This window comes from Balearica regulorum, chromosome 20, assembly GCF_011004875.1.
Source record: "Balearica regulorum gibbericeps isolate bBalReg1 chromosome 20, bBalReg1.pri, whole genome shotgun sequence".
Classification (NCBI taxonomy): Eukaryota; Metazoa; Chordata; class Aves; order Gruiformes; family Gruidae; genus Balearica; species Balearica regulorum.
Window position 1 is genome coordinate 6,592,836 of NC_046203.1, and position 27,899 is coordinate 6,620,734.

A 27,899-nucleotide genomic window follows, 5' to 3' on the forward strand; every position below is an offset into this window, starting at 1 on the left:
ACGGGACGGGGAGGCGGCGCGAACGCCCATTCGGCGGCAGCGGAGGGAGCTGTCAGCCGCCGCCGATCCCGCTTAAAGGGGCCGCGCCCGTCCCGCGCGCCCCCGCCGCCTGAGGCGCTCCCCGGAGGGGGCCAGACTCCCTCAGACTGCCGGTACGGCTCGGCGCTCCCCTCCTGCCTCCGTGCTGTCCGCTGGGCTTGCTCGGCGCCGGGCGTTCCCCGCAGGTGACACGCAGCCCTTTTAAGAGGCCGCGGGGCGGCTCGAGGAGGGCATCGATCGGCGCTATAAAGGGCGGGCGCAGGGCAGCTGCGGTGACAGCGGGGGCGCGGCGCGGCGGAGGCGGCTCCCGGCACCGCCATGGACTTCAACGTGAAGAAGCTGGCGTCGGACGCGGGGGTCTTCTTCTCCCGAGCCATGCAGGTGAGGAGAACTGGGCCGCGTCGCCATGGCAACGGCGCCCGCCTGAGGTGGGGGAAGCTCGGGCCTGGTTGGGGGCTCGTCTGCGGCTGCCGGGCCTTCCCTCGGCAGCGTCTTCCCGCTGCCTCCCTCCCATCGCACGGACACGGTGCCTTTTCCTGGGTCTAGTCTTGCCCCCCCCCCCCCAGGAGCAGCCACCGCTGGGGGCTCCGAGCGGTGCTGAATGACCCCGAGCAGGAGCTAAGCTAAACCGTCATGCTGCTGAGGTGAGACCGCCTGGTAAAGGTTGAGGCGGCACACAGCCCCAGAGGTGCTCCTGACCAAAACCTTGACTTGAGCAGGGAGGAAGAGGAGTGTGGAGAGCATGTTGCTTGCCCAGTGGTTGTTGTTCTTAAAGAAAAGCTTATCTTGCAAAAAGCTGTTCAGTTAGCTGTGCCCAGAGCCATCAGGGAACTGCACCCCTTTTGCTAGGGAGATGTGGTAGAGGTGGCCTTGCAGATCAGCTGCACTCTGGTCCCTTGGGAGGGCAGGTCGCAGTGGCTCCCGGGCCCTGACAAAACACAGTACTGTTAAAGCGATGGGAAGAAGCTGTTCAGCCTGGGCACGTATCATCTCGGTGGGCTAACACAGCATCAGGACCGTCCCTCACAAACTTGAGATCAGGAGCTGCTTGGGGATGCATTGACCTCCTGGGGCTGTGAAGAAATTCGGCTAGCCGTGAGGAGCAAAACGTGCATCGGGTGGTGAGATGTGGCTGCTGAGTCTGCATCTTGGGCACAACAACTGGAAATCTGCTCTTGGTTGGGCAGGATAGGAGAGGCAAGTCAGAGTTGGTTGGGATCCTACCTGAAAAGTGAAGTCCAGCCAGTGACTGGGCTTCTTGTTCCATCTATTGTGTGGGGGTTGATAAGCAAACAGAGCAGTGCTGTCCTGTTCCAAACCTTCTGTGCAGTGGAGTAATTCTGGCTCTTTTAGGAACTGGTCTCCTGTAAACAGATATCACCTCCTGTAACTGTGCCAATGAGTCATATGTTATGAAAAAGAGAGATATTAACTACAGGTGCAAAATAAGGAGCAGATGGAAAACTTAAAGATGCTGTTCTCATGCAAATGACCTTGGTAGCAGAAGAAAGGAAGAAATACTGTAAAGAAATCTTATGTTTAGAAGCCTTATTGTAAGCCTCTGATAAGAGCGTTTTTGCTTCAAGGCGTAGGAAGGAGACAGGCATGGGAACAGTGTCTGCACACAGTGATTCCAGAGCAAGGAGGCGTTTATAAATAGTGGCTTCTGCCTGCTACACCTACTCCACATAATCTCGTATATGAATATTCATATGACTAATTACAGTAGTAATTTCTTGAAACAAAATGGGCACTGGTACTTGTGAACAGTATGCAGGTGTTTGTGTAAGGAGGGGAGACTGGAAGGAAATGGATTGCTGAGGCTGAAAACCACTTTCTGAGATGTAATTGCTGGGGGAATTAGGCCTTTTTGGGCTGTCCTTGTAGACTCAGGCTGCTAGTGTGGCTGAGCACTGCCCTAGCTCCACTAAGAGTCACAAACGAGAGCGGAGGTCTGCTGTAGCAGTAAGGATTGGGTCTGAGCACTCTTTAGCACAGCAGATCTTCCAGAAGGGGAATAAGACCTGCTCAGAATAAGCTCAGTTTTCTATAGCATTGGAGATGCTTTCTTCAGCTCCAGGCATTTAACAAAGTGAGGTTTTACTGGAACTGCAGCAACTGCGAGATAAATGGACTGGCCATTATGTGCTGTGCCACTCAGACAGCATTAGCTATTGCTGTCTGGCTGAGATGTCTGGCCAACACACAAGAGCTTAACTCAAACTGGAAGAAGGGCTGTAGCATTGCTCAGTGAGTGGAAAAGGGGGCAGAGCATGGTCAGCACACCACCTCAGGGGTGGCTTCCCTGATGCTTAGGGCAGCACCAGTCCTGGTTTGAAATTTGTCAAATACAACATAACGTAGGTGCTGGCTGAAGGATTTTGGACTAGGCTTGACCTTACTCATGACCAAAAAAAAACCAAAAAAAACCCCACCAACCTCAACAAAACCACTCCTTTATATGGCTTTTCCTAGCTCAGGCACCAGTTAGCAGGACTCCTACCTGAGGAGAAGCTAGGCAGCTTGAAGGGCTTGTGTGTTCCTGGGCGGGCAATCCTGTACCTGTCTCCAGCAGGAGCTGGACAAAAGTGGCTGTGACAAAGCAACTGTATAAACATAACTATCTTACCAGGCTTGTGTACGTGGCTCCCTGACCCAGCAGTGCCCTGTGGGCTTCATGGCATCTCTTATGTTTTTTGGAAAAACAAAACAGGGAGTAGAAGTAGAGGAGAGAGGCGGTGGTCAGCACTACTACCCTGGGAGTGGAGAACAAGCTTCTAGGCTTGGGCAGCTGCAAGGATAAAGAGCTTTTGTAGGATTTGGCATCCCATTCGTGGATGTGCGGTATTTACACTTGCACCACCAGTCACAGCCATCAAGTAAGCATCCTCAGAGGGGATGCAGCACACAGCTCTGTCACATGCAGAGATACTTTAAACAGGTCATGCTCTTCATCTTCTCTGAAGAAGAAGGCCTTTCTCTTTTATCAGCTGCACCTTCCAGTTATCAGTAAGTGGGTTTGATCCCAAACCTCTGCAGAGGAAGCTATGCTAACAGCTCCAGCTTCCCTACAGAACTGGCAACTCCCCTTCCAAAGGTAACACATTGGATGTCTCTGTTCTAGACAGGCTGCAAGCCAGGCTCTCTGAGATCTCTGGAAATAATTTTAGGTGTCTGTCTCCTGTCAGTTCTGATGTAAACTGGCTCTGGGTGAAATTGCCCAAGCGTGAGTACAGATTTTGGGCGCTTATCCCACTAGCTAATGTAATTACCGCTAGCACCTAGAGGTTGACTTATTCTATCTTGAAGCTCCTGAAGAGACAGACTCCTCTGTCTCTCTCAACTCTGGTGATAAAAGGCTTTTCCTCTCTACTTGCTGACCTTTATGGGCTTGATACCTTGGCTGTTGGACACCTTAAAAGTCAAGAGAATAGGAGGTGACTTAAGAAAAGGGTTTTGAAGGCAAGAAGTACAGGCCAGAGCATGTTTCCATTTAAAACACGCCTGTGAATCCATGAAGGCAATATTTTTTTTCTTCTCCTAATTGCCTTGCTCATGAGTTAACCAAGCTGTCCTGTTAATGGCTTCCTTCTGTCCTCTAGCACAGTTTCACTTGGCTCACAGCTTAGCTTTCCTGACTCCTGGTGACCAAATAGTTGAAGCATATTCTGTATCCGGTCCAGAGCAGTTGAAATTCAGGTAGTTTTTAGATGCTGACTGAGTGGCTATGGCTTCTCTCCTAATGCAACCCTGTACAAGATGGGAGGTAGATTTGTCTCTACTGATTCTGTTATGCCTCTGATCACCAAAACAGCAAAGGTTGCCTGAGCATTTTGAGCTGTTTGGAAGCTTCAGAAAAATCCAGTTGCCCAAATTACTGGCAGGTGCTGGAGACTATTCCTGGTTTAAGACTCCTGGCCCTGGCTTGATCTTCATGATTTAAGGTGGAAAGTCACAAGTAATGTCCAGCTGGAAAAATTGGGGACCCTGCAAGTGGTACAAGGGCCTGAACTTTGCCACCAGACCCTCTGCAAGGAGGCTGTAGCTACCCCATCAGAGCTCACTGCATACAGGCTTGGGCCAGCTGGAGGGGAGGGGGGGGGAAATCAATCACATAAGCCTGGAAGATACACAAGTCAACTCATGCTGCATTGTGCAAAACAGCTGCGGTGTTGGTATAACTCAGTGAGAGCACTGGGATTTTATTGCCCTCACTTTTAAGGGGAGAAAGGTGCTAATGCTTTCAGCAAAGAAAACAATACGTGTGCTATTTTAAAGCCTAACCTTGATGGCCTTAAGTCTCTAGGGCTATAGGCACAGCCTTTTTGATTTTGTAGCTGTAGTGCAGAGGGACCCATCCAGCCCAGCACTACTTGCTGACCCTCCTGACACCCCAGTAGTCTCTGCCAACTCTCTTGGGGAAATGGGAGTCTCCCCACAAGCTGTGGACGCAGGCAGCTGCCCTAACTGCAGTCCAGGATGGTCTTGCTTCTTTTGGGCCTGTCGCTCAAGTGCTGCTCTCCTGATCTGTCAGCCTGCTTGCCCAAACAGGCCCTGATAATGCATCTGGCATTTCTGCTGGGCAGCCAAGCCTCCCGGAGGAAACCCAACCTTTGGCTGAATTATTGATGCCCTGGAATGCAGCATGATTCTCCTCTTCCTGGAGAGCGAGAGTAGTGCTCGACAAAAGGCTGCCCTGCATTATTTATCACCTCATCGGCTTCTCGGTACAAAGATGGGACTGGTGCTCAGCTGGATCAGCTGCAGGGACACTTCCTGCAGGGCAGGATCAGTGGAGCCTCTCAGTGCCATGACCCGGCACGTGATCCCAGATGTGGATCCTGGAATTGGTTCAGGACAGAGCTGCTGATCCAACTATCAGGTTCTAGAAAACAAATGGGAGTAGTTCTGCCACAGCAGGGTGGAGGTTCTCCTCAGGCATTGCAACTGCCCACCCTGACTCTCACCCATCTCTTGGGTGGATATGCACCAAGCCTGTAGGTCAACTCGATAAAACCAAATAATGCTCCCATTTCTGGCAGTCTGGAGTATTTGGTGCTGCGAAAGACACTAATGCCTCTAGTCCAGGAGCAGCAAGAGGCAAAGTATTTTTAATCTCTCTTTGCAGTCAGGAGGCATGAGTGTATGATCAGCTTGTCTCCTCTCCTGCATCTCTTAGCCTCACAGTGAAATCTTATATCTGTTCAATGGGAAGGAAAAATAATTTCTGTGAGTGTTATGAAGACAAATTCCTAGGAACAGAAGTCCTTTCTGGGAGAGTTCTCCTTGAAATGCTTGAGTAGCCAGACTTCATAAACTGCTGTTGTTCTACCCTGCTTTTTACTGGGGACACTGACTTGGGCAGCCACTTAAGAGAGGATCAGCAGCTGAGATCTGTTGCCACCTGAAAGCTCAGATCTCCACTTGCACCAGAGATGAGAAAGAACCAGCTCATAGGATAAGGTGGTGTAACTTACCTCTAATCTCCTTTGCTGGCTGTGCTTTCATGAGAAGCTTCATCTGATCTCACTGCAAGCTGCTTCTGCAAGAGGTGGTCCTGCTCTCCCCTGCACCTGACGGCATGTTCCCAATAGTGTTGTGAAGTCAGGTGAGTTCTCTGATCCATCTAAAAAGTCACATTAGAGGTCAAGTTGAGTTGTATCAGTGACTCCCCATGCGCAGACAAGGGGGGAGAAGTGTGGTACAGGGGAGGAAAGGACCACCCCGTGCAGCAGCCTGCAATGAGATGGTACCAGCTGCCCTGAGGCTCTGCCTGGAACTGGGCTCTGCCACATAGCTGACTTCTGCGAAGGGGCGAGGGACACACTAAGGGAATTATGTGTAAATGGAGTAACAGTCTCCCAGCGTGTGAGCTACAGCCTCCCATGCCCTTGCACCCACTTCATGACATTCATCCTTGCTTTCCAACTCTGAAAGAAAGTCTGAATAAGAGGTTGTTTTCTGTCCTGACCCTTTGGAGCCACAAGCTGCAACTGAGATTCCTGCCCATCCTCCCCTTCTGGCATAGCCTAGGCTTGCAGTGACCACGGCGTGTTTTCCTCAGCCCTCTTGCAAGACAAACAGCTTTAGTGCCTGACCTGAGATAAGAACTGAGTGACTGAGTCCTGGCCGCTCCCTGGCCAAGTGCTGTGCAAATGACCTGTGTTATTCCACTGCACTGGGCAAAGGGCTGGCTTACTGAAAAGAGCCACAAAGGATGGTGATGCTTGTAGGTGCCACTTGTGAATATAGCAAAGGACCCCAGAGCTGGAGTGATTCAAGAGGCTGGCAGTAGTGCTGTGGAGATGCTGGAGGGCTTCAGCAGTGATCTGACTCTGCAGCAATGCTGTAAAAAGCTGACTACATTCAGCTGATCCGAAACTGGGTTTAGGCTTGAAGCTCCAGGGCAGTTGCTAGTGCAGGAGAGTCTAAGCTGCAAGGAAGAAGAGCTGGAATTGAAAGTGAGATGAGATCTCAGAAAGCTGCATGGGAAAGGGGGGCGAGGGAGACCGTTATGCTTGCATCAAAGATTCTTGGCTTGTTTAAGAAAGCTCTTAAACAGATGACTCAAGAATTGGTGCCAAATACCTGGGAAGCCCCAGTTTGCTGCATGGCAGTGACTCAGCCCAGCCTGGCAGAGTCTGAAAACAACCCTGGGCTTCCAACAGTGACGGAGGAAAAGAGCCTCAGCCGGTCACGCATGTCTGATAGTCGTGTGTATCCCCCAAAGACAATCATAGGCATTAGGTACAAAGCGATACAAACACCCTCTCACCTTGAGTCTGCTTTTAGCCATGTCCAGCAATAGCCACGGGGCCATGGCAAGACTGAGCTGAACATAAGTGCCAGTAACCAGGGGCTACTGGTGCTGGGGAAGAGACTAGTGAAGCATCCCCTGGTCATGCATGGCTGCAAGTCCTGTGTCCCCACTGGGCTGCAGGAGGGGGGACTGTGACTGTCCTCGCAGTTGAGAATCTGTCACCACTGACATCCAGCAAAGCAGATCACTGGCTCTAGCTTGAATCTTGCCCAAACAGGTCACTGTGTAAACACACCTCCAGGGCTTGTATATCTCGGACATCTAGTAACATTTGCGCAGGGCTGGTAACAGGACTCCTTTAGGCTGTTTGCCTGCATCCCGTGCTGTTTCTGGGCTTGCTCCTTATCTCACTTTGTTCCCAGCATTGTACTGGATGTGCATGCAGCTGGGGCTGTTGGGCAGCCACAGGAACAGAGAGTGCCACAAAGCCTTTCAGGAGGGGCAGCGGGCACCAGACCAAAACCCCATGGAGAAGGCATCTTGGCCCATCTAGAGCTGAGCTGTGGGACAGGGGAGGGGAGAGGAAAAGGTACAAGGGGCAGATTGGACAGGAGCTGTGTTTAATCTATGAGTTTTAGCCAGGCTTTGATCTTTTGGCAGCTGACTGTACCAGGTATTGTGCAGTACCATGGTCTGATAACAACAGTGGCACCAGAGCTCAGCAACAAGGGCTAAAAGAACAATGTAACCTCTGTAGCATCCCAAGTGGCATAGCTGTCAAAAGGGGTCTTTTGGTATGATCCAGCAAGATGCTGGTTCTGTCAAGAGCAGGAAATTGTGCTTAAAAATACACTGAAGTTTGTCAACTTCACTGAGAGGAGCGAGTGGAAAATGGGGACTGCGTGAGAGGGAATGGGCTCTTCTCTCAGAAATCCCCCAAGGAAGCAATGGGGGGTGTCCAGGCCATCTGATGCTGCATGTCCAGACTGACAAATCTTGCTTGTCAGATGTCACTGCCCAGTGTGAAAACACTGAAGACTTGCACAGCCTGCTTTTCCCTGCTGCTAATTTTAAACTTAAAAGGAACCACAGAGGGAGGGCGAGTCCATTGCCAGTATGAATCTGAGTGCTGAGAGAAGTCAGACGTTGTCGTATTTCTCTCAATTCCTTCAATACCCTGCTTCAGGGCATGTCCTAGAGGAAGAGTCATTTGCTGGAAGCATTTTTATCTAAATCCTGAGTTTAAGCCTTCTTAAACCTCAGACGCTCAGTTGCCAGCTCCCTACTAGCAAGACAGGAGGTGAGCTGGGAGGCAGCGCTCGGACACTGTCAGGCTGATGGCTGTCAGAGGGCACTCACAAGCCCTGTAGAAAAACCGATGATGTAAACATGCTTGTCTAATAAGATGAGAAGAAAGTGTGACTTGTAAGGTGGTAGTGGCGTTCCTGATCCCGTTGGGTTTGCAGGACCTAGAATTGGTTAGGAGGAGAAGGGAGTTGGCGTCTTGCCTCACCTGAAGGATGTCTGTTGCTCTCCTGCATGAAGTACTGGAAGCCATGTGCACATTTAAATAGATTCATCACAACTAGAGTATTTTTGTACTAGACCTTATTAAAAGCTACTTATACCAGAACACCTCTTGGACCCGGCCTCTATTTTTAGCTCAAAGCTTGTTCTACTCTTGGGCAAATTTTTGCCCTCTTCCCCTGAAAGATGCCTGGGATCAAAGAATGACACCTTGAAGGCTTTTTAGCTCTACTAAGATGAATGCAGAAAACAGAATAAGCCTCAGTGTCTCTTAATAGCTCTATAGCACACTGTAATTTTGCTTCTAATGACTGCCTCCTTCCTGCAGTTTACTGAAGAAAAGTTGGGCCAGGCTGAGAAGACCGAACTAGATGCTCACTTTGAAAACCTTCTGGCCAGGGCAGACTCCACAAAGAACTGGACAGAGAAGATCTTGCGTCAGACTGAGGTTCTGCTACAGCCAAACCCTAGTAAGTCCAGGTTCCGCTAATGCTCGAAGGACAACTATCACTTGCAGCTCAGTGTTAAAAGACATGTCCTCTGGCAGAGATCCCTGTTCCATTGAGTTTGGGTTGGAAGAAACCTGTTTTTGCAGGACCTGTCCTTCCTTCCCTGCATACCTGAGAGATGACTGGCTGCTGCCCTGCACAGCCTGGCAGTGCATCTGAGGGCTGGGGAAGGAACACCTTCTCCCAGTGCTATCCAGTGCATGACTGAGGACTGCATGGGGTGGGCCACCCAAAACGCCAGTTTCAGGGGCTCTTCCTTCATCCTCCATCCTGTAACCGCTGGTGGCATCCTCATTCCAGGTGCCAGAGTAGAAGAATTCCTCTATGAGAAGCTTGACCGGAAGGTGCCTTCCCGGGTCACCAACGGGGAACTGCTGGCACAGTACATGACAGAAGCAGCTAATGACTTTGGGCCAGGGACACCTTATGGTAAGTCAGCCTGGCTAATTAAAAAGCCCTGGGAATCCATCCCTTCCTAAGAGACATTCCCCATTGTTGTTTTGGGTTAAGACTTCCACAGCATGCCTCTCAAAGGGGGCAGGTTGGCCTGTTCCCCCTGCAGCAACCTGCCTATTCGTGTGTCAAAGCTGATGCCAGAGAAGGGTCTTCTCTAGCACGGAAACAAACAGCCCACCTGGAGTAGGAAGTCAGTCTTACTCCACAGCAAAGCATCCTCCATGCTGGGGGGTGGAAAGGGGCAGGGGTCTCCCCATTCCTTGGGGTCTGGCAAAGCCAGAGAAGAAACAGAGACACACAGATCCAGGGTAGCTGGTGGAACAGGTTACAGGAGGCAGAAACTACTCTGTGCTATTTCTGTGGTTTTCTAAGCTAGCCTGAACGGGGAGTTGCAGTGAACAGCTTTAGCTTTGTCCAGTTTGAGCATATTTTTAGTCTAAGGTGGTATCTAGTTGCACATAGTTTCTCTAGGCTCTGAGCAGAAGAACCATCCTTTAACTGTGTCCTGCAAGTGGAGGGCGGAAATCTTTCTCCAGCAGAAAAGGCAAACAGACTTCAGAAGGTTGGTGCTTGGCTACAAGCCTCAACAGGGCCCCTCCTGACCACACAGTACATCTTTCTGCTCTTAAATCCTAACAGTTGCCCCTTCCTGGGGAATTCTGGGCTTCTTTAAGCAGCAGACCTGCACAGAAGCACAGCCTTAACTTCCAGCTGTCCTTGCCTCTGCCATGAGCTTTGTTACTGCTCTCCAAATCAATAGCTGTTCAATAGTGATTCCTGTTACAGGCAGAACAGCTGCAACTGCATCTACAGCCAGCACTGCCTAATCAACTCATTTTTTCTGCTCTGGTGCTTTTTAATTTGCTGCTCTGTTCCTGTGCCTCTTTTATGAGGCAAAGAAAGATCATTCTGCGCAAGCAAGTGGAGCAGTAAAAGGACATCAGTGGAGTAAGTGCCTCAGAAGATAGATAAGATCAAAGCTGCACTGGGAGCAGCTGAAAAGAGGCCTCAGGCTAAAAGCAGATTATAGTTAGGACTGAGACTGGTGCGGTACAGGCATGATCACCTTGTCCAGGTAGGGTACACTGTGTCTTTGGCCCCCAACACTGGAGCCTGGTAGCTTTGGGTGAGTTGGCTGAAGCCAACACAATGTTAATTGGTTTCTCCTGGAGTTGAAGGCTCCTGTTATTGCAGGGAAGACCTTGATAAAAGTTGGAGAGACTCAAAGGCGCTTAGGTGCAGCAGAACGGGACTTCATCCACTCTGCCTCCATCAACTTCCTGACCCCACTGCGCAACTTCCTGGAAGGGGATTGGCGAACCATATCTGTAAGTACGGTAGCAGGGAAGGGGAAGCTTCATGTCACCAGGGACAAGGAGAGCAGGGGGAGACGGAGACAGTGCTGGAAGAACTCATTTTCCTTCCCTATTGAGAAGGGAGGACTCTGTACCTCCCCCTCGAAGAATACAAGGATAGGGAAACACCAATGCTAGATCTGCTCAGGCTCCCCTGCAGCAGGGAAGGATTGTCAGTTGATGTGCCTGAAGAAGGTAACTCCTTTCCTGACTCCTGCAGCTTAGTGGGCACCACCTCACCATAGGCTGCCCTGTTTGCACAAGGTTAGCCTGTGTCCCTGGCAGCCAGGCCCAAAACTCTCGCTAATGAGATGAACATAGCAACTGCTTCTTTCTCACTAGCACTTTTTGCTGAGGAAATAAATTTGATTCCTAGATGATACCTTGTCCCTTCCCCCCCCCCCCCCACCCCCCCAGCAGTTCCTAAGCAGTCTGCTCTTATCCCATTTTCTGTCCCTTCCAGAAAGAGCGGAGGATCCTGCAGAACCGCCGCCTGGATCTGGATGCCTGCAAAGCCAGGTTGAAGAAAGCCAAAGCTGCCGAGGCAAAAGCAGCGGTAACTTTTTTCCCTCATTCCCCTCACTGTCCTTCTGGCCCCAGGGCTTGGCTCACATGAGCAATGCCACATGTTCTCTGGACAAAAAATTAGGCTGCCCTACTATGTCTTGGCTCTGGCAGGCATGGGTGGGGGTGTTCCGTGTCTGGTATGCAAGGGAAGTGGGAACAGGAGCCATGCGCCTGTTCCTCAGATGTCCTCTCATGGGGAAGTTGTTGAAACAAATAGTTCTTAGTTTCCAAAGTCTGGAAACTTCTACTTGACCCAGGCTCCTGTCTCCTGATTGATAGTAGTTGCTGGATGATTTGTGCTAGTAACTAATAGGCTGCATCTTCTGAGGACTTGCTAAGTTTCTCTGGGGATCTCAAAGCAAGCCAAGAGAGAGCTGAGCTGGGAGGTGCGCAAGGGAAAAGCATGCTGGGGGTCTGCAGCAGTCCCAGGCTTTCAGACTAGTTAGGATTAGGCCAACTCAGTTTTCCCCAGGCAGGAGTGCCAGGGGAGCCTGTAAGGGGTGACCGGGGTCAAACTGTCTACCAAGAGGTCCTTCCATCAGCCTCTCTATTCACTTAATTCATGGTGCTGTCTAGTTACAGGCTAGTCTTGCCCTCTGGCCTTGGGGAAATCCTGGCAAGTAAACTAGCAAAGCTCCCAGGTCAGAGCAGTGCAGAAGGGACTGGCAAATCAGCCAGAGTCCCTGTCTACAGGCCTCAGCGATGGGGACAAGCGCTTCAAAGTGCTTGTCTGAGGCTGACAAGACATGTCAGCTCAGGGTGCTCCCTGGGCCTGAGGTGTCTCCTGGAGCTGGGCTCTTCCTGGGCAGTGTGGCAGGAGGCAGAGAGGACATCGCTGGGCACTGATGGGTTCTGTGGAGGGCCTTGTTGAAGCAGATGGCAAGTCCTTGTGCCAACAGCCAGAGCACTACAGGATGGCAAAGTTCTGCTTCTAGCTTGGGGCCAGGAACTCAACTAGCAAACATGCAATCAGAATAGGCAGGATTCCTTGTCAGGGATACCAGCCTAGAAGCCCTGCCATGAGCCCATTTTTTTAGCCATCTGCTCAGCTGGGCCTCTGGCCTTGCAGCTCCCTGGGTGGCCAGTTCCCAGGTGTTTTCCCTTTTCTCCAGCTCTAACTGCATGCATGCCATATGGGGAAGCTGTGCTAAGCTCAGCAGCCTCCACCAGCAGGTCTAACAGAGTGTTCAGGCCTATGTGGGAAAGCCATGAACAAAACTGATAGCTGCCCTTTTAAAAAAAAAAACCTTCTCTCATCAATCAGGTCACCCAGATCCACTGAAGGTAACTTCAGGGATCCCTGATTCCTCTTCTGAAGGGGATGGTGCCCCCAGTCTCAGTGGGAAGTGGTGGCCATTGCTTTAAGCTCAAATCAGAGCAGGAATTCAGATACCTCCTGCGCTTCCTCCCTCTCTACCTTGCTGCCTACATGAAGTGATCCCAAGGCCTCTCACCTGCACACAGACCCTCGGGTGAGGGACTTCCCTGGGGCAAGAAAAGAAAAGCATGGTTTCCCACTGAACATCCCAGGCAGGATGCAGAGCTGGTCCCAGCTTTCCAGGGTGTTCACCCCAAGGCACATTTCAGCCCCTCTCCCTCTTTGAAACAGAGATCACACAACAGGAGAGCAACTGTATCCAGTGTGGGCACCCATCTCACCCAGCTTAGCTTAAAGGTGGGGTCCCTGGCCTCAGGGTGCCTCGTGGACTAATAGAGGACCAGGCACAGGTGGAAGTGCCCAGCACAGGGAGGGGGGGAAGAACTGCTGCCTCTGCTCTAGGTGTGTGAGCTCATCATTAGACACAACATTCCCTGTAACATGCCTGGAGTCCTGTGTCACACCTCTCTATCCCAACTGGCCTAAAGTATCACACCTCTCCCAGCTCACTACTCTCTTGCTGCTCTTCCCCTCCATAGTGCCAGCTTGTGTTCCCACAGCTTCTGTCTCGTGACCGACCCTCCAAGTGCGCTGCTGCCCAGACCTGTGAGCTGCTGTTCGAGTGTCTGGGCTTGTGCATTTCCCTCCGACTTCGTGCTTTGTCCTTCCTGTTGATGCTGTTTTGTTTACTAACCTTTTTGTTTTGTTTCTTTGTAATTTGCTCAGTGTGAGGGAGATGTGAGTATTGACTGTGCTAACAGTGCTGTGATTTTTTTTTTCTTCAACACCTCTCATTGTCTCTTTCCCATTTTAAATGAAAGTTCATTACCTCCCTTGTCCCATTGGGACTGGCCCTGGAGCATGTACTGAGTGTGGTCAGGGCTGTGGCTGCCTGGGGAAGGTGCCCCAGAAAGATGGGAGCGTCTGTCAGCTGCCTGCAGCCCCTCTGGAGCATGCACTCAGTTCCATCAACGCTGCTTGCAAGCAGTGCTCAAGAGAGGCCTCCTGTAAAGACCCACTCAGGGTCCTCTGGCTGCAGGCAGGAGGAGGTCAGTTTGGGTCGCAAGTCCCTCTCCTGGAAGGGAGACAGTCCAGAGACAATGACAGGCAGGTTGATCTGATTGTGGTGCTGTTCTGTCCCCCAGGCTCCAGGGCTCTGCCCATTTTCCCCATTACAGGAGCAGAAGGGGGAGGGAGGTGGGTCCATTTTGACCACTGCTTGCAAATACAACTTGTCCATGCGTAGGAGTGCAAGAGGAGCTTGCCTCCTTCATCCCATATGCTATGACTAGTTTTGGGACTCTTTGGAGACCAGGGAATGGGAGGAGAGGTTTCTTCAGTTGCTCTTGATTTAAAAAAAAAAAAAAAAAACCACCCAACAAAACAAAAGCATAAGAAGCTATTTCTGTGAAACATCTCCTCTCTCCACAGGGAAGAGTCAGGCCTAGTTGTTGTGCTGGCCTCAAATCTCACTGGTGCATTTTATTCCCTATATTCAGGTTTGACTTGTAATAGGAATCACTCCTCCTTATTCCTTCCTCCAGCCATCCCCAAAACTCCTAAATGGTTTAAAAAAAAAAAAATCTCTTCTTGTTGGGACTGCCTGACTGCTGTTCCACACACTGGCCACTCATTCCAGCAGCCTGCTCAGGGCCCAGCAAATCGGGTCAGCGTGTATAAGTAGATCTGGGTGAGCTGCAAGGAGATTAACCTGGGAGAAGAAGTGTGGGGCCCAAGAGGATTAACAACGTAGCTGGGTTACAGCTGCCTTGTGTGTCAGCCTTGCAAACCAACCCACTGCACAGCAAAGGCTGGCCAGGAGGATGTCCTGATCCATTGCATCAGTGTAATGGTCCTGATATAAGCTAGCTGGTTGACTTATCTCTTTGGGTGATGCTACAGCCAAAGGCCATCCCAGGAGGAGGCCTAGTCTTAGCTTAGCTGAACAGAGAGACCATGTTATGTGATAGTGAGCCCACATCCTTGTGGGGATGGACTGGATCCCTTGCACTTTCCATGAGTAAAACCTCCAGAGTGCTTAAGTCTTCCTGCCCCAGGGCAGAGGTTTAGCTATGGAGAAGGTGGCTTGGAGGTTTTCAGACCTCTGAGAGGAAAACTCATACACTACCTTTGGCAACAGCAAGGCTTTGGACTAGATCTGCTTTGGCTAAGCCATGCCCCTTACTGAAAATAGCAGATCTGAGTGTTAGGAGGAAACATGCCCAGAGGCTTGGTGAGGGTAAGAACAAGTAAAAGTGTTTCTTTAAAAGACACTGTGGAAAGGATGCTCTGATGCTAGTAAAGATGCCCACTTTAAGGACAAGGCCCTGTACAGGGGCGCTTCTAGGACTGTAGGCAGAAGCAAGGGGAAACAAGGTCCTGCCTGCTGGACTGAGCCAACATGACATGAGCAACCTGCTGGCTGCAAGGGAATGGGAAATGCATTTGAGATTGTGCTGTCTCATCTCCACTCCAACTGGCCGCTGTATGAGCGGGTAGCTCTAAGTACAGGCAGAGTTTCTAACAGTAGAAACATCTGCTATTCAAGTGCTGGCTATGACTGCATGAGCCAGTCCACCTCCTCTTGCACAAGCCTGGCTTCCACCTGGGGAGAGCTTCCACACACCACTGCCCAGACTGCTGGGAGACCTCCCTCTTGACATCCCATAAGAATCTGAACTAAGCTCCCAGCACAGACAGGAAAAAAACACTAGTCCCTTCTTCCATCCATTGCCCGACTATCGACTCTTCTGCGTGACTTGTACATGAAACTCTATTCCCCCCACTAGGCTGTGCCTGACTTTCAGGAGACTAGACCTCGTAATTACGTTCTCTCCGCCAGCGCATCAGCGGTAAGATTGCCTCCTCCTAGATGTTGCTTCTCCAATCTCTTCCTGCCCCTCTCTTCACCTGACTTAAACTCAGCCCTACTGCTCTGCTGTTTTCAACATTTTAATGTGACATGGGCTGCCTAGCATTCCTCTGACTCAACCTTAAGGATGCAGCTCACCCCTGTGAGGGTGCATGGTCAGGGTCTGGCACTTTTGCTGCTTGATTTGCTTTCCAGTTTCTCTGCCAATCTATTTCTACATTTTTAGTGAGAATCTTCTGACAGTGTTTTTATTGCTAGAGGAGCAATTGAAAAAGAACCTCAAAGGCTAGCCCTTCTGGATGGATCCAGCTGTACACTGGCAATGTCACAAGTGTAACTGCCTGATCAGTACTGCAGTGTTGGTGCTCAGAGGTTTTGTAGCTGGTCAAGAGAAGCAAAGGTGGAGGAATCTTTCTGCCACCCAGCGTGTCAGTAATGCAATAGGCTGACAGTGCAGGCTTGTCTATTCTGCAAATAGAGGTCAATTTTTTTTCCTTTCATCTTGGGGCCTGTCTGTTGATGGCCATTACACAGCCAGATGCGCTGGGGGTGGGTGAATAAGCTTGTTGCATCTCTACTGTGTTGCACTGAGTGGTTGTGGTCAAGCAATTGACTTTCTGTGCTGTGTTCATGGCTCCCCATTGCACAATGTCACATTTCTCGTTAAAATGTTGAAAACTGATCATCTTGCTTCCTAAATAGCATTCAGAACAACACTGATGCCTGTTAATAGACTAAACCGGGAGTGGAAGGGCTGGGGAGTGGGATCTGCAGATGTGAAAAAGGACAGCCCAGCCTTCTAGCAAAGAAACCAGTTGGATTTGGTTAATGGGCAACCCATCCCCTGTGGAAAAAGAGGTATGTCTGAGCTGATAGCATCAGTGTTAGTTCCCACGGGGATCTGTCCTGACCTTCTTGGAGAGCGATGCTGGGATCAGAAATAGCTTTGCACAATAGCTAGAAAACTATTTCCATAGGTAACTGGTCCAGTGATGAGACTCCTTAGAAGAAGCTGATACTGGTGATGCTGTAGCAATTGCTCAGTTTGTCTCTCCTAGCACAGCAACTAGCAGCGAGCCTGTGGCTCTGGCTTCTCCCTTGGAAAGTTTTGTTCCCAGGACAGCACAATAATGGACTAAAATTGAGCTCTAGGAGAACAGAAGAGAGAGACTGGGCTTTCCCTGCGTCTGACTAGCTCTCATTTGGCCATATCGTTCCCTGAGGGCTTCTAAAGCAGACCTGAAGGCAAGCATTTGCACAACAGGCATTAGCATCTTGCAGAGTGCCCAGATGCTCAGTTGAACATGTGTAGTCATCCCCAAACTGCAAGCTGATCTGCTTTTGCTGCATTGCAAAGCTGTTCTGGGGAGCAGATACCAAGCAGAGTAACACAGGAGAGAAATAGATTTTGGGGGAGGTTAGCCCACAGGTGTCTACCCTGGCACACCTCTGCCTAGTTCAGTGGTCCCTCTTCAGACCTCTGCTAGAAAAGCTCAGATAGCGGTGATGATGGTATGGGACAGTTAGAGCAGGGCTCTAGGAGATTGATTTGCTCTGGGTGAGCAGCCAGCACTGATCATTTAATCCCATTTCATGGTTGCACAGCAGGGCCTCCTACCAGAGGTGCCTGTAGGAAACCTGCTGGCCAAGCCAGCAGTGCTTCTTGTGGCTTCCAAAACTATTTCAGAGGTTGCAACTGGTGGTTGAAGTGCCACCTGAAGTCCAGCTGCACTAGCAGGGATGACTTTAATAACAATTGACATCTCTAATTAGCAAAACACAGGCTGAGCCCTGACTGCTCCCCAGCTCTGTGCAGGCAGGACAACAAGCTCTCTAATCCCAGCATTCATCCCGAGGGGTCAGGCGCTGCAGCAAGGTAGGAGCCCTTCATACTGTTGCTCTGCTTTTCTTCCAGGCCAGAGTCCTTGTGCTACTTCAGTCTTAGTATGTACTGACAGCATAGAGCAGTGGTTGCTGCTCGCCTTGCTGTTGAGCTCTGCTCCCTTCCGGAGGGAGGGATTGCTTATGCCCAGGTCACAACTTTGTCTTACAGGTGAGCAAACAGGTCAGCTCTCTCCTGGACCACATGCCCTCAGCAGGGCTCTTTTGGATTCTAAATTTATGTTGCTGGTTTTTTGGAGAGGTGGATAACATGGTGCTTTTATGGATTTTTTTTCCCTTCCATAACAGGAGGGCTTAGATGGAATTAGATCCACCTGGAAAGAAGCACCTCCCTTGTTTTGTATGAGTTGGAGGCTGAGGAGCCATTTCTCCTCTCTCCCACACTGACCTTTTGTTTTTGTGTAAGAAAATGTACGTGGGCTGTGCCAGCCTGAATATCCCTTTCCCTCAGACCCTGCCACTTGCCATGCACTGTACTCCTAGGAACGATTCCAAGAAAAATATATTGAGTACCTTAAAGAGGGTTCCTCTGGCTTGAGCTGGGGTGGAGGGAGACAGGTGCAGATCATGGCCTGTTCTGTGCCCTGAATTGCCTGAAACACTTCTGACTAGAGCCGCATAGTGCCTTAGCCCAGGGGTAGATCTTGGCAAAGCTGGAGACCCCAGAGCACCGTAGGGTCATGCCTGGCGATGGTGCAGCAAGGCCAACAGAAGGGAAACAAATCTGGCTACAAATTCAATGGGTACTACAACAATTAAATGGGCCTGAAATAGCTAAAGTACCACCTACAGCATCTCAGTAGGAAGACCTGTGGCCAGAGTGAAAGCTTCCCAGTGCCCCTGCAGCAAGCCTTCCTCCAAAAACCTGAGGATGTGCTGACAGAGGCCTTGTGCCAGAGCAGCAGTTCAGGCTAGGACCTGCTTCTCAGCTGCCTATAGGGATCTTCCCACCATCTGCCTTCCAGAGCAGGAACTCTTAGTCTAAGGGAAGGGCCTTACATCCCCCACGCAGCTGAAATTACCCAGACCTCATTTGAGCCAGTTTCTGATTTGCAGTAACAAAACATCCACTGAAAGTTCACAGAAAACACTGGGCTCAGTGCACTGCACAGGGGCAGCCTGCAGTCCTAAGGGGACCAGCCACAATAACTCCACTCAAGTAAGAAGAGATGCCCATCAGGCTACATACCACAGAACAGGAGCTGAGCTGCAGGCCAGCAGAAACCCAAACAGGAGCAGGCAGCAAGCCAAGGAGCCTAGCAAAACACCCTCCTGCTTCAATCCACCAGTGCAGGCAGCTGCTGCGGGTGCTCCTTATATTGGCTGGTGAAGTTGTCTCTGCACCTGTGGCTACCAGAGCCCACCTGAGGGCAGCTGCTAGTGAGCAGACCGCAACAAGCTTCAGTTGGGAGACCCTGGCTCTAAGCAGAGCGTGTTCTCCCTCCCACACCACAGCATCCCACATGAGGCTCCCAGGTGCCTGCAGTGCAAATTCAGCAGTGCAGTGGTGAAGTTCCCTGATCTGCAAAGGTCCATCAGAGGGTGAAGCTGAGGGCCTCAGAGGCCATCTCCCCCTGACCCCACTGCTTTAGGGTGTTGCTGGCAGGCAGGTGTAGTTCCAGTTGATCCAGGGTGATTTCATGTTGCCAGGGCTGAGGGAGTAGTCTGCTGAGGAAAGGCCAAGCTGAGGACCTCTGGGAAGGCTCAATGTGTTTTTCTACCTCTTCTCTCCCTTTCCCATCGCTGTGCTTGATTTTTGCTGTCAGTTGTTTCATGTCCTGGAGCCAGATCCCAGCAAGCAGCTGGCAGTGTTGTGCTGCCCCAAATGTGCCCCTGTGGGTGAGGAGAGTAGGAAGGAGCAGCACAATGTTTTGCCTGGTTCAAAGGCAGCATCCAGCCATTGCTTCCTCCTCCCTGTAGCTAAACGTGCCTGTGGTTGTGCAGACTGGCTGGATTCTGATCCCATTAACCTGAGCTCTCCAGACCAGTGGGTGAGGAACACTGGCCTCTGTCCGGCTTGAGCTCACGGCTGTTCCCAGGTGCTGTTTGTGGGCTTCTATAATCCTAAAAGAAGGGCTGTCCTTCACCCTCTGCAGGCTTCAGCAAAGTAACCCTTGCTGTTCAGAGGGCTCTGCTGCTTAAGCCTTTTCTTCCTGGAGCCTGTTGAGTGCGGTTGCTGTAACAGGGAGTGCTGCTGGCTCTGGTGGCATGGACTAGCTGTCCCCATTGTGAAACTGAGCTCGAGGGTGCAAGAATGAGGGGAAGGGGCATCAATTTGGCAGCTGCTGCTGGGTGAAGGGCTAGCTTGTCCCCGGAGTTGGGCTGCTGTGTCCATGGGAGCGTCTTTGCCAATTGGTGTTAATGCCGAGTGCTTCTCGACGTCTCCAACACTGATCTCCTTTCCTGTTGCTCTGTGGCCCCTACAGCTTTGGAGCGACGAGGTGGAAAAAGTAAGTACCCAGCTGAAATTGTGCTCAAACCTTCTGGGCGTGCTGGTGGTGTTTAGGGGGTGGCGGGGTGCTGCGGCCTCCTTCCTGCTCGTGTGCCTGCACACGTGCGGGGAGGATCAGTGGGATGTTGCTGTTGTCAGCCCCAGCCCCGAGTCTGCAGCTGTACGGTTCAGTGCAACTCTGACAGCGGCTTGGGAAGAGCCTGCCCCGTGGGCTGGTTGGCTGCACCTAGGTGTGAGAGACTTCCTAGGCAAACCAGGCGTGCGTTCATGTGTATGTAATAAAAGACAACTCTGAGAGCCCTGCATCAGTGTGACAGGAGCAGAGGTGATGCAATTCAGTTCTGCTCCTGTGGCAAAGGCCCTGCCTGCTCCGATTTTGCATGTGCCATGCATCAGCCTCTAGTAGCCCCTTGCCTGCCTGTTCTGGGGTCTGAGCAGGAGCTCTGATCAGAGCTGAAGCAAGAACAGAGGGTTTTCCCATGAATAGCCCCAGCTGGAGGGAACAGCCCTGTCAGGAGGGAGGGTGGGAAGTTTGGAGCCTGTTGTGGAGTTGACTCTGTCTGGGTGAGCTGCACTTTCCCTTCTGAGTGGATCCATGGAGGCAAAGCCCCAGATCTTGTTTATTTTCTGGGTTCCCCAAGGGGAGTGTGACTTGTCCATGAAGATGGATGGAGGGCTGCTAGTGGACTAGAGACTGGGGTGAGCTCTGTGTGGGGCTCCAGCATGGTTTAGAGCTTCCAGAGACACCTTCTGGGATCCTATTGCCTTTCATACCCCAAATGCCCCCAGTAGATGTTAGCCTAAGCCTGAACTGCAAGGTGGTAGAATGGCATGTTCCTGCATGCTGTGCATGATAGCAACCTACTACTGCCTTACTCTAAATGCATCGTCAGAGCAGACTGGCTGTTTTTTGAACCAGCTCATCCTGTACTTTAAATCCTTCAGTTCCTCAAAGAAATAAGCTGGCAGCAGTAAGCATGCAAGGCTCTGTTCCTCTATCTTTGGTCTATCCTGGTTGGATAGACCAAGGTATGTCAGTAAACTTCAAAGTTCTCTGTGTCTTGGAGAAGCACAAGACTGGAAGGGACCTCCCAGGTCACACTCCGGTGCTGGCTTTATAGGAAACTACGTCCTGGAACTGCTCCAAGCTAGCAGGGAAGGGCAAGGTGTTTAATCTCAGGCTGTGCCAAATGGAGCCGGGGCTGCCTGTCACAAGTTTCCAAGAGCTCTGCTGCTACTGAAGTCTCTGCTCAGCTCACTGGAGCAAGAATCTCTTGGTGCTTAGTAAGGCATTGCACTGGTATTTCCTGTTACATTCCCCTGTCTCCTTTAAATAAAGCCTTTCATACAGAAGATGCAAAAAAATAGATCAGTTGTAGCTTAAAATAGACAAATCTGATTAAAAGACAGTCAAAGCGTTTCTTTGTTCTAGCCTGGCTGTACACAGTACCGGTAATGCTGTTACCAGATGAGAGATGTTATGGCCCGCAGCAGCTCGTCCTGCTGAGAAGGCTGGGGCTCCCCTGGGGTGACCCTGCTCAGGAACACCAGTGATGCGACCCGTGCTCCGAGACCGTCAGCCTGTCTGGATTAGCTCTCTGGGGTCAATTCCAGCCAAGTCGCTCCTGTGCTGGAGCGATCAGGGCACTTCCAAAGCAGCAAAAGCAGCTCTGTCGCAGAACTAGGGCCGTGCAGGAACCACTGCACCGAGGCGGGCAGCCCCGGCTTCCTGCGCCCTCCTGGAGAAGGGGAAAAGGACACAGAACCCACACTCCTCTCCTTCCAGCTGAGCAGACATCGCTCTTCTGTGCTATCCATCACAGCACAGCCTAAGAGGGAACTGGCATGTTCCACTTGGTGTTAAGGAGTCATGCATGCTAGAGAGAACAAATGTGCCTTTGCCTCCAGCAGCAGGGACGGGAGAGCAGGCACCAGAGCACCCGACTGCCCCAACACCTCTGTTGGAGAGCTCTCCTCTCTGCAGGGACCCACCTGGGTATTCTGGTACTGCAAAGCTGCCCTAGTGTCAACACACTGTTTGCTGGTGGGGGAAGAGGTGTTCTGTCTGTTCAGTAAATAGGGTCTCCAGTATCAGTCTGTCTTTGAATTCCCAATGTCTGCTGCATAGCTGCCCTCTATTAACCACTGTTTAATTCCTCCGAGCTCAAAATAAGGAACCACCTTGGGTAGAAGTTTGATCAGGATGTTTATCATCTCCATTGTGGAGAGATGTAGTTAGTAACAGCAATTTGGTAAATGCTCCCTGGCCTCAGCCTTTGTTCTGCAATGATAAAAAGGATACTGGCAAAAGTTACACCTCTGGAGAGAAACTTAGGGAGGGTGTCACATTCCTGTGCCTCTAGGCTGAGAGAGGGGGTTATCAGAGCTGCACAACTGTGTTTTGCAGCAGACTCATAGTCATGCTGACCATGGAACTGTCCTGTTTCCAGTGTTACCTCTGCCGGGGACAGGTACTGATGAGCAGCATTGGCTGTCCAGTTCTCAGAGTCCTACAACAGGCAATAAATAAAAGGACAGGGGCTGGCATGGGACTGGCTTTCCACACACCACAAGATTAACAAAGCCTCTCCATCTTCATGTTCTAGTCTTGTGGGAGTAGGAGCTTCCTAGCTTGATGCATCCATCTTGAACTGCCATTCCACGACTTGCAGTGATCCGATGTAGGATCAAGCAGGAATGAAGTTGAAATACAGCCAGAGGCCTCTGGGATCCTCACCCAGTGTGTCTCGTGCCTGACATTCAGTTTCACATGTGTGCGTGTGTTGGCTCCCAAGCCAACAGCACACTTGTCTCAGTGCCAAAAGGGGGGGTTGGTGGAGGAGGTGAGCGTTGCCCCTCCCTGGAAGAGGCAGAACAGGGGTCCTTTCCTTGTGCTGGCTTGAACACCCCTATCCTCTTTGCAGGCGGAACACGAGCTAAGGCTCACGCAGACTGAGTTTGATCGACAGGCAGAGGTGACACGTCTCCTGCTGGAGGGCATCAGCAGCACACATGTGAGTCTTCCCAGGTAACTGGGGGGGTGACAGGGACCACAGAGACTCCTGGTTCCTTTCTTGAAGGATGCCAAGAGGTTGCTGGAGCCCTGCACTGGTAGCAGGGGTAGAAGAGGTCATAACTTGGGAGGCGACAGCAACCTCCTTATAACACCTGGAATGTGCAAACTAAAGACATAATGAAGCATGTGTAGGCAGTGCCAAGGTGACACCTGCAGTCCTTGAAATGCTTCCGAGCCAGAAAAAATTGTTCTTCCCTCACTAGAGCTGTGGACTAGCCACACGGGTATGGCTAGAGTGCCGTGAGCAGCCTCCTGTCCAAGATCGCCCTTGGGCCTACGCAATATTCCCAAATTTAATGAATTAGTGTATTCAAGCCAACCAAGTAACTCTCTTAAATACTGGCCTGCACATGTCTGCTTCCCATGGGGGTAGGTAGAAGCTGCAGGAAGAGAGTTCCCGTGCCTGGCATCCAAACTCACAGACCTGCTTTCGGTCCTTCTTCCTCCAGGTGAATCATCTGCGCTGTCTCCACGAGTTTGTGGAGTCTCAGACCAACTACTATGCTCAGTGTTACCAGTACATGTTGGACCTGCAGAAGCAACTGGGCAGGTGAGACAAGAGGCTGCTTTTACTTCTCTAAGGGTTACTTACCTGGCTACCCCCAGCTCAGGCCTCCTTCCCCATCCGGTGTCATAACATCGGGTAGAAGTTTTAAAGCCCCTTCCAAGCGCTGACAGAGCTTCTGAGCTTAAACTAATCCCGGTGGTAGTGCATTTAGAGCAGGCTTTGCCATTGGATTCATCTGGGGTTTATACATTCATCTCAAAGCATGATGGCCATGAGAATTCAAACATTCTTCCTCTAAATTAGTTAAATCGCATGGGAGACAAATTCCTGTTGCCAAGCAGCAAGCCTGAGTGTGCTCAGCTGCAGCAGTAACTAATTCTGTGCTGCTGGCTGCACATCCCGTGGGCACAGGCAGGGCTGTTTGTCTGTTAACCTGTCACATCAGTGTGGTGGCCTGACCCAGGAGGGGCTGTTGCCTCTGCATGATCACTCACTACTCCTGTTCCATTCTTTTCCATGCTTGCAGCTCCAAAGGAGAAATGTAAGTAGTTGCACAGCTCTAAGAGCTCTCCACCTCAGCCAAACTCTGGAGTCTCTGCGGACTCGCTACAAAGGCCAACAATGGCCAGAGCTGCACTCCCTTAGTGCAGAGGAGGGTGTACAGATAAACGAGACCAAGCTCCATTACTGTCTCTGTCCAGAGAGTCCACAAAGCCTGGGAGCCTCCAGTTGTGGCATCTGTTTTAACAGCAACAATGACTGTCCCTTTCCTGAAGAACTAGCAGACTAAACAGGTAACACAAACCATGTGAGAGCAGGGGAAGGACTCAGCACAATGGACCGAGTAAAACAGCTGCAGAGCCAAGAGTGGTGCCTGCCCAGAGCCCTCTCTGGCTTCAGTCTCGTACTCTGGAAGTTAGCTGCCAGTCCTGTAACAGGACACTGGAATCAAAATAAGCAAACGTTACCTGTTGCATAATCTCAGCACCTGAGAACTGAGTGCATTTCCCCACTCAAAGGGCAGTGTAGATGTGTTCCAGCTGTGAGCTGGAACTCTTGAGCATCATCTCTGCAGTGTAACTACTAAAAGAACAAGCTCTTTCTTGGTTACTCATACTAGAGCCTTACTGAACTGTTTTTTTCTTCTGTGTAAGATTTTCAGGCACATTCGTAGGCAACGCAGAATCCACATCTCCTCCCCCAGCTGCTACCTCTCCTCCAGCTGTTGCTGCTGCCACACTCCCTGCTGTGCCTACCATTCCGGTTGTGCCCACGATTGGTGGGGTGCCCAATACTGTGGCAGAGAGTGTACTGAACCCAAATGAAGTCAAGCCTCCTGCCAGCGGGACACGGAAGGCCAGAGTCCTCTACGATTACGAAGCAGCTGACAGCACTGAGCTGGCACTTCTTGCAGATGAGGTTGGTCGCTTTCCTCTCCGTTGAATTTGGCTGATGCCCATTCATGCTCAGCAAGGTTTTGGTTACTTTTTCTAACCCTGTTTTAGGGAACTGATGATAGCCTTTTCCATGATAGTAGTATCCACTGAGTTGCAGTGAGCTTGTGCTCGTGGCCATTTGCTATTTAAGAACATCACCCCAATAACTCTTGAATTCCTGTTGGAGTCTAGCTGTATCCAGCTAACAAAATACCCCGATACTCAGTGTCTTCACCGTGACCCTCAAATACAGCTACATTATCTGAGAGCAGTGGGATAAGCTGCTGGCTGGAGGCTGGAGGCCTGGTCTAATCATACTGAGAAAAAAGGAAATTTTTTTTTTTTCCTTTCCCTTCCAGTGGGGAAGCATCCCACCCAACTCCTCTGACATGTTCTAGCTTTTACGATAGGGAAGCAGAATTTAAGAATTAAGAGCCTGTTAAAGCCATCCACCAGCAAGCTGCAGACTCTTTTTGTTGACTGAACTTCTGTATTCAGAAGGGATGACATAGCAATACCATGCTGCCCTGTATGCAAAAATACCTTAAGTCAATTTGGAGAATGAGAAGGCAACAGGGATGTCGCTGGGCAGATTTCTGTAGATCCTTCTATGAAGGCTGCACGTAGCTCCAGGGAAAGGGCACAGATGCTGGCTAAACAAACTTCAGGAATTATTGTTCCTTCAGTACCCACCTGACTGAACTTGGGGCTCTATCTGCAGAATAAGGTCCTGTCTAACGCTGCCTTCTCTCCCCAGATGATCACTGTGTACAGCCTGCCAGGCATGGATCCAGACTGGCTCATAGGGGAAAGAGGGAATCAGAAAGGGAAAGTTCCTGTCACTTACTTGGAACTGTTAAGTTAAATGTCTCCAGCAAGAAGAATGTACAAGCAGAAAGCACCCCTCATCTCCTGGCACTTCTAACGCGGATTTCTTCATCCGAGACCATTGCTCTCTTCAGGGTTGACACTCCATTGCTAATACGGGAATTGTGGGAAAGAAGTGGTAAAACTCTTACGGTGAGGTTTTGGGAAAGGGCTGATGGCACCAAGACTGAATTCGTTAACCTACTAGTGCAGCCTGCTTTGAGGTTAGTCTTGATGGCGCAAAATTCCTTGATTACTTTTTTCTACCCTACCCTAGTCTTGTTTATCGTGGTGGCTTTGCCAGGGCCAGCAAGCTGTTTCCCTCAGCAGCTGCTCACGGAGTTAAGTTACCCTTCCCTTGTGTCTGGTGTGGGTTAGTGCCTGTCTGCCCCTCCCATCCTCTCTCTTCTTCAGCAGTAGAGTTGCCTGAGTCAAACCATCAAGCATTCCAGTGGGGAAGCATCCCACCCCTCTGACATGTTCTAGCTCTTAAGATAGGGAAGCAGAATTTAAGAATTAAGAGCCTGTTAAAGCCATCCACCTTGCTCATCTGTGGGAGCACAGTAATGCAAGGCTCTCCAAGAGCGATCGTGGTGCCTGATGGCTTCAACTGTCCCCTGAAGCTGGAAGGAAATTTCTTTGAGAAGACCAACCTAATAGTGTCTGTATGTTGAAAATCAAACCTCAGTGCAAGGGACCATGCATCTTGCTTGCATTTCCTCTGAGAAACTGCTCTTGGACTGCAAAGAGTTTACAAGCCTTTTTACAAGCTTTGCGCCCCGTGTTAATTGTCCAGGCTTTTCTTTCGGTGTGTCTGTTCCAGGCATGTTTTAGCCTGACTTTATTTTCACCTGAGATCACTGATTTAACTAGTAATTCCCCTCCCCCCTCAGCAGTGAACAGACTTGGTGCATCCTAGTACAGCACGGGATAGTCCCACTTGTGTTATCTCCAACAACGAGCTATTCTTGGCCAAACATGCACTAAACAATCCAGGCTGCCCTCGGTGAAATGCTGGTTTAGCTCAAAGGGAGCACTCAGGTGTGTATGGCTTTGATTCCTATAATGAGCTTTTTAGCTAGAGCTCACCTAAAGGACTTCCACTGTTGTGTAACTCATTTTCCACTCAAGCTGGATGGAAGAGAAACTCACCTGCACCAAGCTCTGCGTTCACTACCTTCCCCTCGGTATGTCAGAACTAACTTTGCTTGTTTATTGATCTTTTGCACTTTCCCCGACGGTATCGTGACCACTCTAATGTAACAGGGCGCTGAGCACCTGTGTATGTAGGGCTCATGGTTTTCAGCACTTATTTGCCAATAAACAAACTGCCTGACCTGCCTCGGTGTCTTGCATGGGGTCGGGGCTGCCCATGCTCCCCTGCCGTGCGATTGCAGACCGCATGGATGAGCAGCGCTGGCAGGGAGGCAGCGGGAAGCAGCTCAGGGTGGGGGAGCTGGGCTCTTGTGCTGTCCCAGGCGGGGAAGCCGTTGAGTAAAAGCAAAACAAAGCTGCTCATCCTTCCTCTCCCAGCTGAAACTCCCACCAGGCCTTAAGGTTGTTAATGTCTTGCAGTTGCTTTCCCAGGTGACACATTTCAGTTGTAGTACAGATTCAGGAACTCTTAAGAAACAACACCTCCTCCTTAACCTGAAGCAAAAATAGAGCAGCAGTATGACTTCAGCTGCGGAGAGACTGGAAGTGCTATTCTAGATCTAACAGACTTTTTTTGTTGTTATGGAAACTAGATCTGCTGCTAATTTAAAATCCTAAAGCCTTGTCCCTAGCACCCAGCTTGGAAAGAACTCCTGGGAAAAGCAGCTGTTGAAGCGCTGTGTAGCGTAGCAATAGTACTCAGTTTTCCTACAGTTAAACTCGAATGAAAGGGAATGGGGAAATCACGTCATGCTCGTTTTAGTACTTTTACAATTGCCATGATTACCTCTACCACAGTTCTACCCTTTTTTAGGTCTACCCCTGCCTCTTTCCCTTCCACCCTCCTGTACGTATACTTCTCCCTCAGGCCAGTGACATCCTTTCCCTGCAACGGGTCTCCCTGGTGCATTAAAGAAAGATGAAGAACAGCTTTAGCAAAAACAGCACAGCTTAATGATGCAGAAAATGGTGTCTCTTCCCTCAGAACAGCCAGAAGGAAGTCTGTTCCCAGTGCTCCCTTCCCTCTGCATTATAAAAGA

At 50.6% G+C, this 27,899-nt stretch overlaps 1 protein-coding gene across 6 annotated transcripts; it reads left to right on the top strand.

Annotated features, from left to right (window-relative positions):
• Positions 1–18: 18 nt before the first annotated feature.
• SH3GLB2 (SH3 domain containing GRB2 like, endophilin B2) lies at positions 19–27,041 on the top strand. 6 transcript variants are annotated; one of them, XM_075772005.1, is made up of 12 exons: positions 29–420; positions 8,655–8,796; positions 9,136–9,264; positions 10,486–10,619; positions 11,110–11,202; positions 15,381–15,443; positions 19,792–19,815; positions 22,742–22,831; positions 23,343–23,443; positions 23,928–23,942; positions 24,556–24,820; positions 25,595–27,041. In XM_075772005.1, the coding sequence occupies exons 1-12, from the start codon at positions 358–360 to the stop codon at positions 25,700–25,702; spliced, it is 1,227 nt and encodes a 408-aa protein (XP_075628120.1). In that variant the 5' UTR covers positions 29–357; the 3' UTR covers positions 25,703–27,041. The 6 variants fall into 6 exon arrangements, with proteins under 6 accessions (XP_075628126.1, XP_075628120.1, XP_075628121.1 ...); XM_075772006.1 differs by lacking the exon at positions 23,928–23,942; XM_075772007.1 differs by lacking the exon at positions 15,381–15,443 and having other exon boundaries at positions 55–420.
• The last annotated feature ends 858 nt before the right edge of the window (positions 27,042–27,899 follow it).